This window comes from Hemiscyllium ocellatum, chromosome 9 (assembly GCF_020745735.1).
Source record: "Hemiscyllium ocellatum isolate sHemOce1 chromosome 9, sHemOce1.pat.X.cur, whole genome shotgun sequence".
Lineage (NCBI taxonomy): Eukaryota > Metazoa > Chordata > Chondrichthyes > Orectolobiformes > Hemiscylliidae > Hemiscyllium > Hemiscyllium ocellatum.
The window spans coordinates 83,816,603-83,833,522 of NC_083409.1; the positions used below are offsets into that span (position 1 = coordinate 83,816,603).

Genomic DNA, 16,920 nt, shown 5'->3' on the forward strand with positions numbered 1-16,920 from the left:
AAATGTTTCAAACCCTTCATCTTTAAAACCTGCCATCCCTTCTATTCCTAGAAAAGGATCTGGATACCAGAACCCACCCCCTTCAAAAACATTCCAGGTATGCTTTTCTGTAACCTAAAAGCCTACACATATTTCCTGAAATATTGTTTCCAGGATTGTCCTCAATAAGGTCACAGATTGACCTTGACAAAAACTTAGCAAGCTCACTGTTTTTCTATTAAAAAAAAAACTCAGATTTTTAATACCTGGGAACTTTTATAGACTAAAAAACGAACAAAAAGACAAAAAAAACAAACCCAGTCTTGACAAAGAAACAGCTGAGTTAAAATGGCCACAGTGGTAATTTAACCACAGGCCGAGTCAGATCATGAAATCATTAATAAACTAGACCCCGTCTGAACTAAGATTAAAAAGATAATCAACATGACTGAAACCACTCAGATCTGCATTTCCTTTTCAATTTACACCTTCTTAAAAAGTTTCACATAAATTGAAATGAGTCACCAGATCATCCAGCCTGGAAAGAAAAAGTGAATTAGCAAATTTTGAGAAGATGTATAGCTCAGGGTGGTAAGTATTAAGTTAGCTTGCCAAGATTGAAGGTTTATTTTCAGATGTTTTGTTATCATACTTGGTGACAGTGTCTCTGGTGAAGCGATGTTAGTATGTTCCACCTCTTAGAAGCATAACATTCTAACCAAAATGCCATCAATAAACACATCGATTTAGACCCTATCTACCTTCCATTGTAAAAAAACAGAAGTGACATCACCCACCTAAAGAAACCAAGACCTATAGAGGCTGGACATACCACTGGAACTTCAGAGACTCTCACTGATGTTTTGTCACCATACTAGATAACATCTGAAAACAAACCTTCAGGCTCAGTGAGCTAACTTACATACTTAGAAAAAAAAAAGTGAATACATAAAGGAACTATTTCAAGCGAAATTTGCAGAAGTCAAAATTATTTTAAATTGAGGTAATGCATGACATGATATTTACTTGTTGAAAGACTGGAAATCTGGGGATTGTTCTCCTTAAAATGAAGACCAAATGAAAGTATCCAAAAGGTTGGAGATTTGATGGAGTAAATAAGGAGAAACTGTTGCCTCAGTCAGTAACTTAAGGATGTAGATTAAAGACAATTGACAAAACTTGTCTCAGGAATGAGGAGTGAGTTGTTACAATTTAAAAGTACACTGAAAGGAAGAGTAGTGACTGCAGATTTCTGAAGTAAAATTGGATAACATCTCCTTACTGGAGTACTATCACTCTTCTTACGCAGAGAATGGACAAGAGCAACTGAAGAATAGCATGGAAAAGTCCAAAATTGTCCTTTTGCATGTGTAATATATATTTTAGTTACCTTCAAGGCAAGTAGGCTTTTATTAATCTCTGCACCTTCCATTCTGGTTTGTCGGTCTGCACTGCTAGTGTCAGCACCTCGCTCATTTCCAGCCAGATCAATGAGAGAAAACTGACCGTAAAGTTCATGATTCCTCCGAAGATGAATCTGGAATACTGCATGGGACCTAGAAGAGTTGCTATTTGCAGATGTTTGCCCAGATGTCCTAAAACAAAACAAAAATTAGCCTTTAACCTTATAGTATCATACTGTATGACAGCATTTTGTAATATAGAACAGCTTTAAATATTCAGTTTTTAATAGCCTTGAGAATTCTGACAAGTGATTTAGCTAGTATTAAGTTGTATGCTTAAAACCTGCAATGCTAGATTTTGCTTACAATCATGATCCCTACAGGAGTTCATCACCTCCTTTTAACACTTACATTAAAATGAGACTTCACATGCTCTATTCAATAATTAACTTCTAGAACAGAAGCAAACATACAATATTTAAAGTGCATCATGGCCATCTTCAAAACTCATCAGTTTTAAATTTTGAGAAATTTGCTACCAGTATAATTAAAAGACAGATTTAACAGGACCATGATTTCTTTAAATATCATATTAAACTAATACTAAGCCTTGTATTAGGTTATAATTATATCATATCTGGAAAATACTTTTACATACTTCAGTGCTTAAAACACCACAACTTGAATGCGGGTACTGATGAGTCAAGGTAATTCAATATACGTTTGTGATTATAGGCATGTGTTCAAAATGTTCAATACATAGAGAGAGTGAAGTTTTTCTACCAGCCATGTTTCTGAAGTGAGTCAAAACAAGGAGAAAAGCAAGAAACAAACATTGGAGGAGAGAGAAAAAAAAAGTTACCTGTAATTGTTCCCCATATCAATATTCTTGACCACATCATCTGCAGAAAAGACATCCTGTTCCCAGAGACCTACAATCTGTACCTGTTGTTTATGATCTTCCATTATACGCAGCTTAGTTTTTTTATTCAAGAGATCAAACACCTGTAAAACAAATGAGCATTAGTTCAGTAAGCCATGTGGAGGAACAATATTTGCTTTCAGTCAGCCAATCACTGTTTAGACCAGTTTTCAGACTTCTCTTCCATGAATTAGAACTAAGAAAACCAAGTCACCATCTAACAAAATGCAGCTGAAAATTTGATGGAAACCTGCCAATGCAGGGGTTAAAAAAAACTTTAAGTTTATACCATTTATTTTGGGTAAGGGCAGGTGGTAGAAAAATTGTTAAAAACTAACAATCCTTTTACAAAAATTTAACACCTGGAATTTCTTATTTCAGTTGACAGATGGTTAAACATCCATATTTTGCTTGAAGAGGACATCTGTTTGGATGAATGGTTGGGGGAAAGAGAGGTAGGAGGAGATAAAAACTAATAAGAAATAAAAAAAAAAGTTTTGTGCTTCCGAATGAAGTCAGCTATAATCGTAAACGCATCACAGGCTAATGTTTTTAGCAGAATTTTCTTCACAGTAAGCTGTTTGGGTTGGAGGGGAAGGTCGAAAGTATTCTTTGAAGGAAGGAAGTAGCCAAATTTTGGTATAATTTGGAATTCAGAATAAATAACATACTCCTCACTTAAAATGGTGAAGTATCATCTTCTACTTCAAATATTCATCCATTGTTCCCATAAAGTTCCAGTGCCACTGCAGTCCTCAGGAATTTGCTTTGGGTTCTCATGTGGCATGCTCCAGTAGTCCATGTGAAAATATCCTTCTAGCCTCTTCCCTTAAAATTTAAGTTAGGACCCTTCATAACCATAATCAATCAATTCCAACAACTAATAATTCATAATGTTGTGGTATTTTATGTACTATATCCCTGATTAAGGTTCCTATTGAAAAACCTTCTGAAAAGTCAATTTATATCACATTTATTTACAGTCAAATTTGTAAATTTGCCCAAGTTACTGATACTGAACTAAATACTGCCAATTTAGCCTAGTGTCTTGGAAAGGTTATTGGGCATCATCCAGTTCTAGATGCAAACCACACATCTGGGATTCTAACTCCACTGGTTTCCCCCATCATTTACTTAAGATGAATGCCATTTGGGTGTTGTAACTCACCTCATGTTCAGCTAATTCAGTCAAAACCAAATTTTGCCTGACTTAATTTATATCCTACATCTTCCATCAACATTTTAACTTCCACAATATCAGATATTCTGAGAGGCAGTGACATAGTGATAATGTTAATCCAGAGTCCCAGGCTAACGTTCTGGAGAGATAGGCCACAGCAGCTGGCAAAATTTAAATTCAATAGAAAAAAAAATCTGGAATTACAAGTTAGTCCAATTGTGACTATATAACCATTGTCAAATATCCATCTGGTTCACTAAAAAAACTTTTGGGAAAGGAACTCTGTTCTTACCTGGCCTACATGTGACTGAATGCACAGCAATGTAGTAGAGTCTTAATTGCCTTCTGAAATTTCTTAGAGACCTAATCAGTTTAAAGCTGAAAATGTGTTGCTGGTTAAAGCGCAGCAGGTCAGGCAGCATCCAAGGAACGTCGAATCTCCTGTTCCTTGGATGCTGCCTGACCTGCTGCGCTTTAACCAGCAACACATTTTCAGTTCTGATCTCCAGCATCTGCAGACCTCACTTTTTACTAATCAGTTTAAAGGCAAGGCAAGGATGGGTAACAATTGCTGTCCTTGATAGAAACACCAAAGAATGGAAAAAAATATTGGATCTCTGGGACTGCGCTATTTTGGTAAACTGGGTGAGGCAGAGGTAGAAAGAAACATTTGTTCAGTGTAAAAATTCATGCAAACACCAGAGAAGTCAGTAAAAGAAAGCACTGTTTTACAGGCAGGGAATCTATAGACACTGATTCTCTTTTCAAAAATATCACCACCTACACCCCATTTTCACTGAGAAGCTACAAGCATTTGTAAGTGACTATTAGACTTTCATAGTGTTTATCCACATTTTTAAAATGTCTTAATCTATATAGCATATTTTTCTATTTATGTTTTCATGAAACATTGCAATCAGTTAATGTTGTTCACTCAAAACAATTCTGAACCCACCTTACCACTGTAGATTTCAAAAAAGCTTACGGATACTTTCAGATTGAGATCCTTGTATCGAGGCTGTTCAAGCAGTAAAAACACATCTTGAGCTGTAGGAAAAGAAAAAAGTTTTAATTTGCCTTTAGTATATAGAAAAATAGAAACAAAGTAGGTCATTCAGTTCTTTGCACCTGCTTTGCCATTCTATATTCTGACTGATCCTCAAACTCCATGCCATATTTGCACATCCTTCCTGCATGCTTTGAAACACCTTAAGATTAGATTAGATTACTTACAGATTAGATTCTTAACATCTAACAAAAGAACTTTTTTTAATTCACTTAGTGACTTGGCCTCAGAAGACACTGAAGGCCAAGGATTTAACAGGTCCACAAGCATTAAAGAAATTTCAGTCTAAATGGTCTACCCCATATCTCAGGATGTCACCTGTTTCTAGACTCCCTAGAGAAAACATCCTCCTTATATCTGGTCTGTCCAGCCCTGCTATACATTTTTATACATTTCAATCAGATCCTCCCACATGCCTTTAAGATTTTGTGAATACAGGCCCAGTTGAACTAATCTCTCCTCATGGGACAGTCCTGCCACACCCAGTACCACCCTGGGTGAATCTCCACAGTAATCCCTCTAATACAGAAAGTTATAGATCTTTTCCTTAGGTAGGAGACAAAACTGCACCCGATGTTGTAGATAAAAAAAGGTCTCACCAAGGGCTTTTATAACTACATCCCTACTTCGGAACTCAAATCTTCTTCCAATGAAGAAGAATGTACCATTTGCCTTCCTGCTTGCCCAGTTTCAATAACTGATGTTCAAGTTACCTAGATTCCTTTGTAGATCCACATTTTCCAAAATATCATGTAAATAATACTGTGTAAAACAAAGGTTACAATTTTATTTTGTAAAATAAAAGCCCTGAAGGAGGACTCATGCCCGAAACGTCGAATCTCCTGCTCCTTGGATGCTGCCTGACCTGCTGTGCTTTTCCAGCAACAATTTTATTTAGCCATATTGTACTGCATCTGCCACATTTGCTCACTCACCCAACTTGTCTATACCACCTGGAATCTTTCTTGCATCCTCAACTCAAATCACACTCCGTATTTTAATCTTTCATGCCAAAAAGCCAAAATATTGAAGCGGGAACATTAAATAAAAGCAAAATGTTGGAAGTTCTCAGGTCAGAGCTTATGGAGATAGAAGCAAGCTAAATATTTCATGTTGCTGATCTCTCAGAACTGGAAACATCAAGTGATACAACAGAAGAGCACATGAAGTCAAGGAAATTGCCTTCAAGCTAAGTGGCAAGGTCATGGTGCAGAGGAACATGCAATAAAGAATAAATATATTACATGTGCTGGCAGATGAGAAAGTAGTGCTGCATGTTCAAAACAATTGTTCAAAAATTGAGGGGATGGGTAGAAAGAAAGGAGAGATGATTGCTGGCATGTGAGCAGTTTTCAATTGAAAGGAATCTGGAGGGTAGATGGTGATTTCCAGGAGCATCATCCAGAATTCAGATGACGGAAAAAAGGGACGGTGGAGTAGGGGACAACTTTTAGCCAAAGCACTACTAAGTTCAAAATTCAAAATGGAAATGCAAAACAAGTGAAGAGAAGAATTAGTCGTGTGAGGTCAGTGATAGAAATGGGTACATTGGAAAGCATCGTAGAGAGCAATGTACTCTGAGGAAAGTGAAAATGAATAAGGATCTGGATGTCTGCTGGTAACCAAGCACTGAAATTTTCAAGACAAAACTTCATTAAAGTTTCTCTTATTCCTTACTTGCAAAAGCATAGATTCCTTTTGAGCAGTCTTGGTTCTTCCCAGAGAAATTACCACCCATCGTCTGAAAGGGGAAAGAAATAAAATATTAAAAATATTCCAACATACATAGAATCCCAATAGCCCAGAAAGGGGCCACTTGGCTCATTGACTGTACTGACCCTTTGAAGAGCATCCAACCCAGCCCCCCTCACCCTATAACTTTGCATTTACTATGGTTATTCCACCTAGCCTGCACACCCCTGGGCACTATGGTGCAATTTTAGTATGGCCAAATTCTCCTATCCTGTATATCTGTGGACTGTGCACAACATGGGTAGAGCTCTCATTGGCTATGTCTTAAATATATCGGTTTCCTGATGAAGGGCTTATGCCAGAAATGTTGATTCTTCTGCTCCTCTGATGCTGCCTGACCTGTGCTTTTCTAGCCCCCACACCGCTGAACTCCACCATCGACAGTCCTCCCTTTCCATGTCTGAAATACCCAGGATCCTTATTACAAAATGTGAAATATCCTGAAAGATGCAACGTTCATTTTAACTGCTCAGGATAGTAAGTGTTGCTTCCACACCCAAGAAACATGCTGATCTATCAATGGAGCCAAAAAGAAGGGTCTTGGGTGACAAGTTTGTCAAAAGGTGGGTGACATAACAGATGGTGTATCCAAAGTTACCAGTCTATTAGAAGAGTTTTCCACTAACACAAGAGTTACTATTCGATACTGCAAGTGTAGTTATCCATACATAAAAGGAAGCCTCAAATTCTGACAAAGCTACTGTATCTGAAGTAGCAACTTGGATGCAAGTTTAAAAAAAAAGACTATCACCCTCAATTTCCTGTGTAAATTTATCTTGTATAACGTTTACAAACTGCTTAATTAAAACATCAGTTAAATGAACTTGCAATAGACCAGGAAATCAAAAGGTGCCATCAGGAACTGGAAGAGATCAAAATCATATTTGTAAGTTTGAATGGCCATGTGACCTATTTGATCTAAATTCTATTTTTAGATTTTCATCCAGGGCCTGTGGGCTGAATTGGCTAGGCCAGCATTTATTGCACTTCTTTCTGCCTAATCAAAACATTACCAAATGAGAGGTTATCTACGACATCAGCATAGATGAGACTTGAACCCACAAACTCCTGGTTGAGGTACAGACACCACTACTGCATATTAGCAGCCTATTGCACATTCTTAACTGCTCTCAAGGAGGTGGGTCCATTTGGTGTTGATGCATCCACAATACTATCAGGGAAAGAGTTCAAGGATTTTGTGCTCATGACACTGAAGTATACATCACTGTTCCTTCAGAGTCAGGCTGATAAGTGGACTTTAGCAAGAACTTGCAGGCAATAGTGGTGGTGTTCCCATGAATCTGCTGTCCTGGTCCTTTTAGATTGTTGCAGTTCTGGTTTGGGAAATTAATGTCTAAAAGAGCTTTGGCAAATTTCTGCACCACACCTCGGAGAGGGTATGCATTTTTGCTACTAAACATGATAGGTAGAGCCAGTAAGTGTTTATGGACGTGGGAGCAATCGAGTGGGCTGCTTTGTCCTGGATGATGTAAAAATAATTTCTGCAGAAGCCAGAAACCAGATTCTGGATCAGTGGTGCTGGAAGAGCACAGCAGTTCAGGCAGCATCCAACGAGCAGCGAAATTGACGTTTCGGGCAAAAGCCCCCTTGTCCTGGATGATGTTGAACTTTGAGCTTTACTCATCCAGACAAGGGAGGAGTATTCCAATCACTCTTGACTTTTGCCTTGTAGATAGTGAACAGACTTGAGAGATAAGAGGCGACTCTAGTCCATTGCAGGATTCCTAGCTTTTGACTGCTCTCATAGCCACAGTATTTAGTGAGCCCAGTTAAGTTTCTGCTCAATTGTAACTCCGAGTTGATAGCAGGGATTCAGCAATGGAAAATGTCATTGACCATCAAGTGATGGTTTATTCTTGAAGAAGGTTGCTGCTTTGCACTTGTGGGGCTTGTGACTTGATAATTCAAAAACCCAGAAAAAATTGTCCAGGTCTTGCTGGATTTTTAAAAATAGACTGCTTCATATCCAAGGAATTTCAAAAGGCACTGAATATTCTATGAATCAGAATCCCTAAAGTGTGGGGACAGGCCCCAAGGCCCAAAAGATCCACACCAACTCTGAAGAGTAACCCATCCAGATCCATTCCCCTACCTTATTATCCTATATTTACCTCTGACTAATGCATCTAAACCTACACATCCCTGAACACAATGGGCAATTTAGCATAACCAATTCACAACCTGCATATCTTTGGAATGCGGGAGAAAACACTTAGTCACCGGCAGAATGTGCAAACTTCACAGAGTAGCCCGAGGCTGGAATAGAACCCAGGTCCCTGGTGCTGAGGCAGCAGTGCTAACCACTGAGCCACCCTGCCACCCCAATCAGCAAACACGCACGTTTGGAAGATCACTGATGAAACAGCTAGAGGTTCAACTACACAATACCCTGAGGAACTCCTAGTTATGTCAGGAACTTTGGCTCTTTTAAGGTCACAAAAAAAAAGCCTTCCCATATGCTAGGTATAGCTCCAGACTTTCCTGATGATTGATTCCAGTAGAGATCTCCTTGAGGACACGTTTCAAATTTGGACTTAAAGGACAGCCACTCTGATCAGATTTCTTTTGTCCCTATTGGAAATAGGGGCCGTCATGAAGTTGGCAGCCCTGGTAGAACCTAAATGGGGTGTCAGTAAGCTAGTTATTGTTAAGCAGTGCTGCCTGTTGGCATTGTTTGTGATCACTCCCATCATTTTACTGATCAGTGACACTAGACAGATGGGGTAATGATGGTAACTGGGTCAGGCTGGATGTGTCCCGTGCACTGGACCTACGTGTAATTTTTCAGATTGCTTGGTAGAGGTTAGCATTTTAGCTGCCCGAAAATGTAGCTAGGGACAGTAATGAAAACCTGAAGATTTCCTATATCCAAGAATCACAGTCCAGTGTAAACAAACACAGTCGCCATCTCCCACCTTACCACGCACACCCCCTCACCTGATTCTTGGTGAGAACATATGAAAGTCAATTACAAATCTAGAGGAATAGATACCGTAATAAATTAACAGTAGCTTACATGAGTTTTGCCACTTCCAGTCTGTCCATAGGCAAAACAGGTAGCCATTCCCCTCTCAAAGATGGTCCGTACTAAGGGTTTTGCTGTGAACCTGATAAGAGGTTAAAAAAAAAGCCAATTGTACATCTATTCATTAACATTCAATTTTTTGGATGTCAAAAGAAAAAAAAAATGGTCAGAACTAAATTTGAAAATACCAACAGACCAACAAACATTTCTCAAAAACAAGCACTCCACTTGGTAGAAATTCAGATGGGTTGCATCTTCCCAAAACTTTAATCACATCAGGCCAAGGGCTGAAGCTTGTGCCCCTTACAAACTTCTCCCATTCACCATTTTACTAAGAATATATCATTTTATTCTTCTCCTTCATGCTTATTTATCTTACTGGTAAACCTGCTATTCAACCAAGTTGCTACCTGTGGAACATGTTCCACACTTCCCTGATGAATTATTGGATAAGTTAGTGGTTTATTTACAAACTCTGGTTTTGAAGTCTCCCACCAGTGGAAACATTATGACATCCACCCCCAGAGGTTTAAGAGATGCATACCTCTGTCCCTCAGCTCATCAATTGCTGAAACTCACTCATGCCTTTGGTCAGGTCTGGAGGCAACAATCTGACACCCTGGGCCACCCTCCCTTCTTCCCTCAACTTTATGGAAGGAAATCTAAAACTGAACAGCACATCCCATTCCTCCAATGGGACTTGATAAGCATTGGCTTCCACTCAAGCAATGCCCTCTTTCCAAATTGTTCCACACAGTCTGGCCATCACAATGCTCATGTATCATCCCTCTAGTAATGTGGCCTCTGGTCTACACTAATTTTGTTTCATTGAATTTTGTGGGATGTGGGTAACATGGGCTGACCATTTATTACAGTCCCTAGTTGCCCTCAAGGTGAGCTTGAATCACTCCAGTCCACCTGCTGTAGGTTGTCTCACAATGCCACTAGAGGAAATTTCAGCATTTTGACCCAGTGACAGCAAAGGAATGGCAATAGATTTCCAAGTTAGGATGGTGAATGGCTTGGAGTGGAAGTTGAAGTATGGCGTTCCCATATATCTGCCGTCCTTGTTCTAGATAGAAGTGGTAGTGTTTGGAAGGTGCTAGCTGAGGATTTTTGGTGAATTTGTAATGCATCTTATATATAGTATGCTGCTGTGCATGTTAGTGGTGCAGAGAGTGGATGCAGTGCCAATCAAGTGGGCTTTGTCCTGGATGATGTCAAGCTGGTGTTGGGGCTGCACTATAGTTTTCACCAGTTTCTTTATTCCTCCTCCACCTCCACCTCCACCCCCCCCCCACCCAACATTATCCCAATCAAGCCTCCAATACAGCACCGCCAATTTGACTTGTCTATCACCTTTCCCATCTATCCACTCCACCATCCAATCATGTTCTCCACCTTCATCTACCTATTGTATTCTCAAGCTATCTTCCTCCTACCCCACATTGAAATCCACATTTATCCCATGTGGTTGCAGGGTCCCAAGGTAGTATGAGGCATTCCTCCTCCAGGCATCAGGCAGTAACAGTTTGGCGGTAGAGGCAGCCCAGGACCTGCATGTCCTTGGAGTGGGTGGGGGAGTTTAAAGGTTCAGCCACAGGGTGGTGGGTGCAGGTGTCAGATGTTCTGAAACCATCCATGAGAAGGCATCCTGTCACCCTGATGTAGAGACCACCATACCAGGTGCAACTGATGCAGTAGATGACATTGATAGAGGTACAGGTGAATTTCTGAGATATGGAAGGATCCCTTAGAGCCTTGGATGGAGGTGACGGGAGTTATGTGGGCGCAGGTTTTGCACATCCAACCAGAAATCCAGCCATACCTCTACCAATGTCATTTACGGCATCTGTTGCACCCGGTGTGGTCTCTTCTACATCGGAGAGACAGGATGCCTTCTTTCAGATTATTTCAGAGAACATCTCTGGGACACTAACCCCAAATGCCCCATGGTTGAACCCTTCAACTCTTTCCCCCTCTCACTCAGTCAAGGTCATGCAGGTCCTGGGCCGCGTCCACCGCCAAAACATTACAACCATGCCTGGAGGAGGAATGCCTCATATTCCCCCTTGGGACCCTGCAACCACATGGGATAAATGTGGATTTCAACAGCTTCCTTGTTTTCCCTCCCCCCACATTATCTCAGTCCCAAGCCTCCACTCGGCACTACCCTCCAGACTCATCCCCTTCTCCCTTATCTTCACCCACCTACCTCCCCCCACTCCCTTCCCATTTATCTCTCAGCCCCGACCCACAAGCCTCATTCCTGGTGAAGGGCTTATGCCCTAATATAGATTCTCCTGCTCCTCAGATGCTGCGCTTTTCCAGCACCACACTCTCGATTCTGATCTCCAGTCCTCACTTTCTCCAGGTTGAGCTTGTCCTGCTTTTTAAAAACGTACAAAACATACTTGGACAAGTTTCCCACATGGCCCAGCACATGCCAGTGTTGTAATGGTACTGGAACAGCTTGGCTAGGGGAGCAGCAAGTTCTGGAGCAAAAGTACTATCGCTACAATGTTGTCAGAGCCCATAGCCTTTGCAGTATCCAGTGCCTCTAACCATTTCTGATATCAAGAGGAGTGCATAAAATTGGCTGAAGACTGGCATCTTTAATCCTGGGTACCACTGGAGGCAGCAGAAATGGATCATCCACTTGGCACTTCTGGATGGAGATTGCTGCGAAAAGCTTCAGCCTTATGTTTTGCACTGGTGTGCCAGGCTCTTCCAACATTCAGGATGGGGGATATTTGTGGAGCCTTCTCCAGTGGGCTGTAATTGTTCACGAATGGATGCAGCAGGATTGTGGAGCTTAGATCTGATCTGTTGGCTGTATCACTTGCTGCTTACATTGTTTGGCATGCAAGCAGTTCTGTTTGGCAGCTTCACCAGCTTGACACTATCTCCAGGTCTGCCTGCATTCTTCTATTCAACCAGAGTTGATTCTCTGGCTTGACAGTAAAATGAGGAGTAGGGGATATGCTAGGCCACAAAATTACAGATTGTGAAGTACAATTCTCCTGCTGTTGATGGCCCACAGCACCTCAGATGCCCAGTCTACAGTTGCTAGATCTATTTGAAGTCTGTCCCATTTAGCATGTGATAGGACAACACATGTCCTGTTTCCCTGGCAAGACAGAACCAGCAGAAGAGGGAGCACAATGGTACACAGCCAGCAGATTGGCAAGCAAGTGGTCAAGTATGTTTTCCCGCCTCACCTGCGACAGACCCAGTTTAGTAAGTGTCTCTTTTAGGACCCAACCAGTCAAATCAATAGTACTGCTGCTAAGCCACTCTTGTTGGACACTAAATACTCTAGAGTATATTTTGAACCTTTGCCAGTGTTTCCTCCAAGCATTCTTAAACATGGAGTACAGATTCATTACCACATACTGTCCTCCCTCAGCTATCAACAGGTTTCTTTGTTCATGTTTAACCTGAAGCCACAAGACTCATGGTGGTCTGGAGTTAATGTTGAAGACTCCTAGAGCAACTCCTCCTGACTGTATACCCATTGTGTTCCCTCCTCTGCTGGTTCTGATTTGCCAGGGAGACAGCACATATCCAGGGATGGTGATGGTGGTGTCTGGGATATTGTCTGCAAAGTAGGATTCTGCGAGCATGACTGTCAGGCTGTTGCTCGACTACTCGGTCAGACAGGCAATAGTGAGGACTGCAGATGCTGGAGATTAGAGTGTGGTGCTGGAAAAGCACAACAGGTCAGGCAGCATCCAAGGAGCAAGAAAACAGGCGTTTTGGACAAAAGCCCTTCATCAGGAATGGGGGGAGAAACAGGCAGACAGCTCTCCCATGTTTGGCACCAGCCCCCAGATGTTAATGAGGACACCTTTGTAGGGTCAACAGGGCTGTTTCTGCTTTTGTCTTAACCAGGCATTGACCTTGGCCCTGGAAATCAGTTTCATAGCAATTCCCACAACTGAAATGAAGTCTTAGAAATGGTCTAGCAAGCCATTCAGAAGGCAACTAGGAGTCAACAACATTGCTGTGGGTTTGGAGTCACATGTAGGCTAGACCTGGTGAGAATGGCATATTTGCTCCTCTAAAGACATTGGTGAGCCAGATGGGTTTTCTGACCATTGACGACGTTTGTTGGTGTCTGTTCAATTGCCAAGGTTTTAACTTTGGTTTATGCTCCCTACATCTGTCTCACCTTCCTTTTAAGAGGCTCCTTAAAACCTACCTTTGAATAAACATTGGATCAAATGTAGATTCTTGCAGTATCAGACTTTGCTATAATATCCTGGCAAGCACTGCATTGTACTTATTTCATTGTACTTTTATAGATCCTTTTAAAAAGAAAAAAATGCCCCTTCTAAATTATCTTACTTTAAAATCACTCTGCTTCATAAATGGGGGCCCATTTTCACTTTTAGCCTCAGAAGTTTTATTTCAAATTAGTCTTGCATCAAATCAGATGACATAGGGTAAGGGTGACCAGATTGGTACCTGTTTGGAGCCACCCCTTCCTCATTTCCCACCCTCTGGTTTGTGGCTCCTTCTGGTACCCAAGATGATTTCTTGTCACTTCCCTATTAGAAACTCACTCTTCCGGTCTCTCTCAACTCAGCTCTAGAACTCCTTCAGATGTTCAGCAGCTAGCTTATATGACAACTGAGAGGGTTAGTAAATCAAAAAGGCTGAGCATACCCCTTAACTTTTAAAAGAAATTAAGAATGTATAAATGCTAATTCTAAACTCATTTAAAATGGAATACCTGTATATCTCCTCATTTGTAACAAAGTCATCAAAGGCATAGTCAAATCTGAAGGGTTGGTTATCCAGGTATTTTGAGAGGTCAACCTTCATCTTTGGCTCATGCACCAGAACAACATTTTTGCCAGAGATGGTAATCACATCAATCTCTCTTTTTAACTTTTCTGTGGAAGTCAAAATAGAGAATTAAAGATTGAACTTTAATTTCGTCACTTTAAAAATCATACCAAATCCATTTAAAAAAGTTAACTCAGACAGAATGGCACCGACAGTAATAGCCTATTAAGAATAAGCAGTATTTCGTAACTGGTCATGATCAGAGATTTTAAAACCTCTGTTCTTCAGAAGTATCTGCTAGATACCCTGCCACAAGAATTTGAAAATTTCCTGACCCCACAGAATAGGAGAGACAGGAGCTATTTGGCCAGGTTAACAGTCAATGACCACAGCTTCTGTCCCAGATTTTCAGTCTAGATCAATGGCTTGCATATTGAAATCAAATCAGATATAAAGTTTGCAGATGACAAAAAAAAGTTAGCGCAATTATGACTTGAGAGAATACAAAGGGGCTTCAGACAAGTTGAGCAAATGGGCAACTGCATGGTAGATGGAAGGGGGTGAGGTTATCTACTTTGGCAGGAAGAATGAAGGAGCAGTTCATTTTCTTCATAAAAAAATCTAAGAACCAGATGTCACTGATTTAAAGTAGTAAGTGAGGCAAAAACATTTTTAAAATCAAAACACAGCAATAGTTCGGGTATGGAATGTACTGCCTGGAATTGTAGTGAAGGCAGGCTTAATTGAGGTATTCATGGTATTGGATGATTATTTCAATAGAAATAACAGAAGCATATAGGGTTAAAGCAGGAGATTTACAGGAAATAACAATGATCATTTGAGGAGCTAGTACAATGAGCCAAATAATTGTTTTCTGCATTGTAACACTTGTGATTCTGTTCAAATGATATGAACCCTGGGGAGAACACAACTGGTGCACTGTGCAGTTTTGGACTCTTGCCATTGATTGAATGTGGAGATTCAAACTGATTCTTGGAAATTGATTGTATCCTATGTGAAGAAGTGGAGGAAAACTAGATCTGCATTCCCTAAAATTAAGAATGAGAGAAATCTTCATAGAAACTTCATTAAAAGGGATAGATATGGAATGGATACATCCCTGGCTGTAAGATCTAGAGCAAAGGTTGTCTCAGAATTTTAAAAAAAATTCATTTAACTGAGATGGGAATAGTTCTTCACTTATCTTTGGAATTCTCTACTCAAGGGCTTTGAAGGCCTCAGTCATTAGGTCACTTCAGAAAGATTGACAGATTATTAGTTCATAAAGACACTAAGGGATAATGGGGATGGTGTAGGAATATGGGATTGATTTAGGTAAATCGGTTATGATCGAGAACAGCAGAACAGGCTTAAGGGGCTGAATGGTCTACTCAGTTACCTTGCATCTAGATTCCCTCTTGAATTTTATTCAGGAAAAATGAAAGCCAATATATCTGGGCCTAGACAGCTGGAATGTCTCTACAACTTTCTTACACTCTTATGGGGAGAACCTAGTTGTCTGGTATGTGTTAGGGGTTAATGAAAACTAATAGTAAGAGTATGCTATTGGATCCTTTTGGGGCTGAACAGACTGGGGCTGTTTTCCTTGGAGCGTCTGAGGCAGAGGGGTGACCATATAAAGGTTTAAAAAAAAATTGAGGTGCAGGATAGGATAAATAAACAAAGTCTTGTCCCTGGGGTGGGGGAGTCCAGAACTAGAGGGCCATAGGTTTAGGGTTAGAGGGGAATGATATAAAAGAGACCTATGGGGCAATTCTTTCAGGCAGAGGGTGGTACATGTATGGAATGAGCTGCCAGAGGAAGTGGTGGAGGCTGGTACAATTGCAACACTTAAAAAGGCATCCAGATGGGTATAGGATTATGAAGGGTTTCAAAGGATATGGGCCAAGTGTTGACAGGTGGGACAAGATTGGGTTGGGATATCTGGTCGGCATGGATGGGTTGCACTGAAGTGTCTGTTTCCATGCTGTACATCTCTATGGCTGATCCTCTACCTTAACACCACAGTCCCACTCAAGGCCTTTAAAATATCCAAAAGTGTTTATCAATTTCTATTGTGTACTCAGTGATCTGGACTCTATAGTTTTTTGTGGTAAAGAATTGTGGTAGAACATTTGAAATACTTGCCTATCCTAGTGCTGTACCAGGAGAATATAGTCTGATTCTAGATTCAGCCAGTGAACACATTCTCCCCGAATCTAATCTGTCCAGCCATTTTAAAACTTTATACATTTCAATCAGGTTTATTTTCATTTTTGAAACTGATCAACTTGGCTCACTTTTGACTAACTTGCTATTGACTGGCTCTTCAGGCTTCAATATTAGATTAGAGCGGTGCTGGAAAAGCACAGCAGGTCAGGCAGTACCAGATGAGCAGGAAAATCGACGTTTCGGGCTAATTCCTGATGAAGGGCTTTTACCCGAAATGTTGATATTTCTGCTCCTCGGATGCTGTCTGACCTGCTGTTTTTCCAACACCACTCTAATCTAAACTCTGATCTCCAGCATCTGCAGTGCTCACTTTCACTAGGCTTCATATTAGTCTGCATCAGCTCCCTAGTAAATACCATTTCCTAGGTCAAGAGATGAGAATTGTACGCAATACTCCAGGTGTGGTTCCTGAAGCTTAACATTGCATACTAATTAAATGGCAGAACAAATAAAACAGAGGGAAAGAAATAATTGAATAATGTTTTAAACCATGAGATGCAGCATGTCAGCGTTCCTGGATGCCAGAGTGATTTGAGCAACATACTG

General features: G+C 40.7%; 1 protein-coding gene across 2 annotated transcripts in view; it reads right to left on the minus strand.

Annotated features, from left to right (window-relative positions):
* The window catches only part of kif2c (kinesin family member 2C), a 65,239-nt gene that overhangs the window by 12,527 nt on the left and 35,792 nt on the right, over positions 1-16,920 (minus strand). For both annotated transcript variants that reach the window (XM_060829875.1, XM_060829876.1), the window contains 6 exons: positions 14,087-14,249; positions 9,340-9,430; positions 6,228-6,291; positions 4,440-4,531; positions 2,245-2,387; positions 1,370-1,574 (listed from right to left, as the gene is read on the minus strand). In XM_060829875.1, coding sequence (XP_060685858.1) covers positions 1,370-1,574; positions 2,245-2,387; positions 4,440-4,531; positions 6,228-6,291; positions 9,340-9,430; positions 14,087-14,249 — 758 coding nt within the window. The remainder of the gene's footprint in view (positions 1-1,369; positions 1,575-2,244; positions 2,388-4,439; positions 4,532-6,227; positions 6,292-9,339; positions 9,431-14,086; positions 14,250-16,920) is intronic.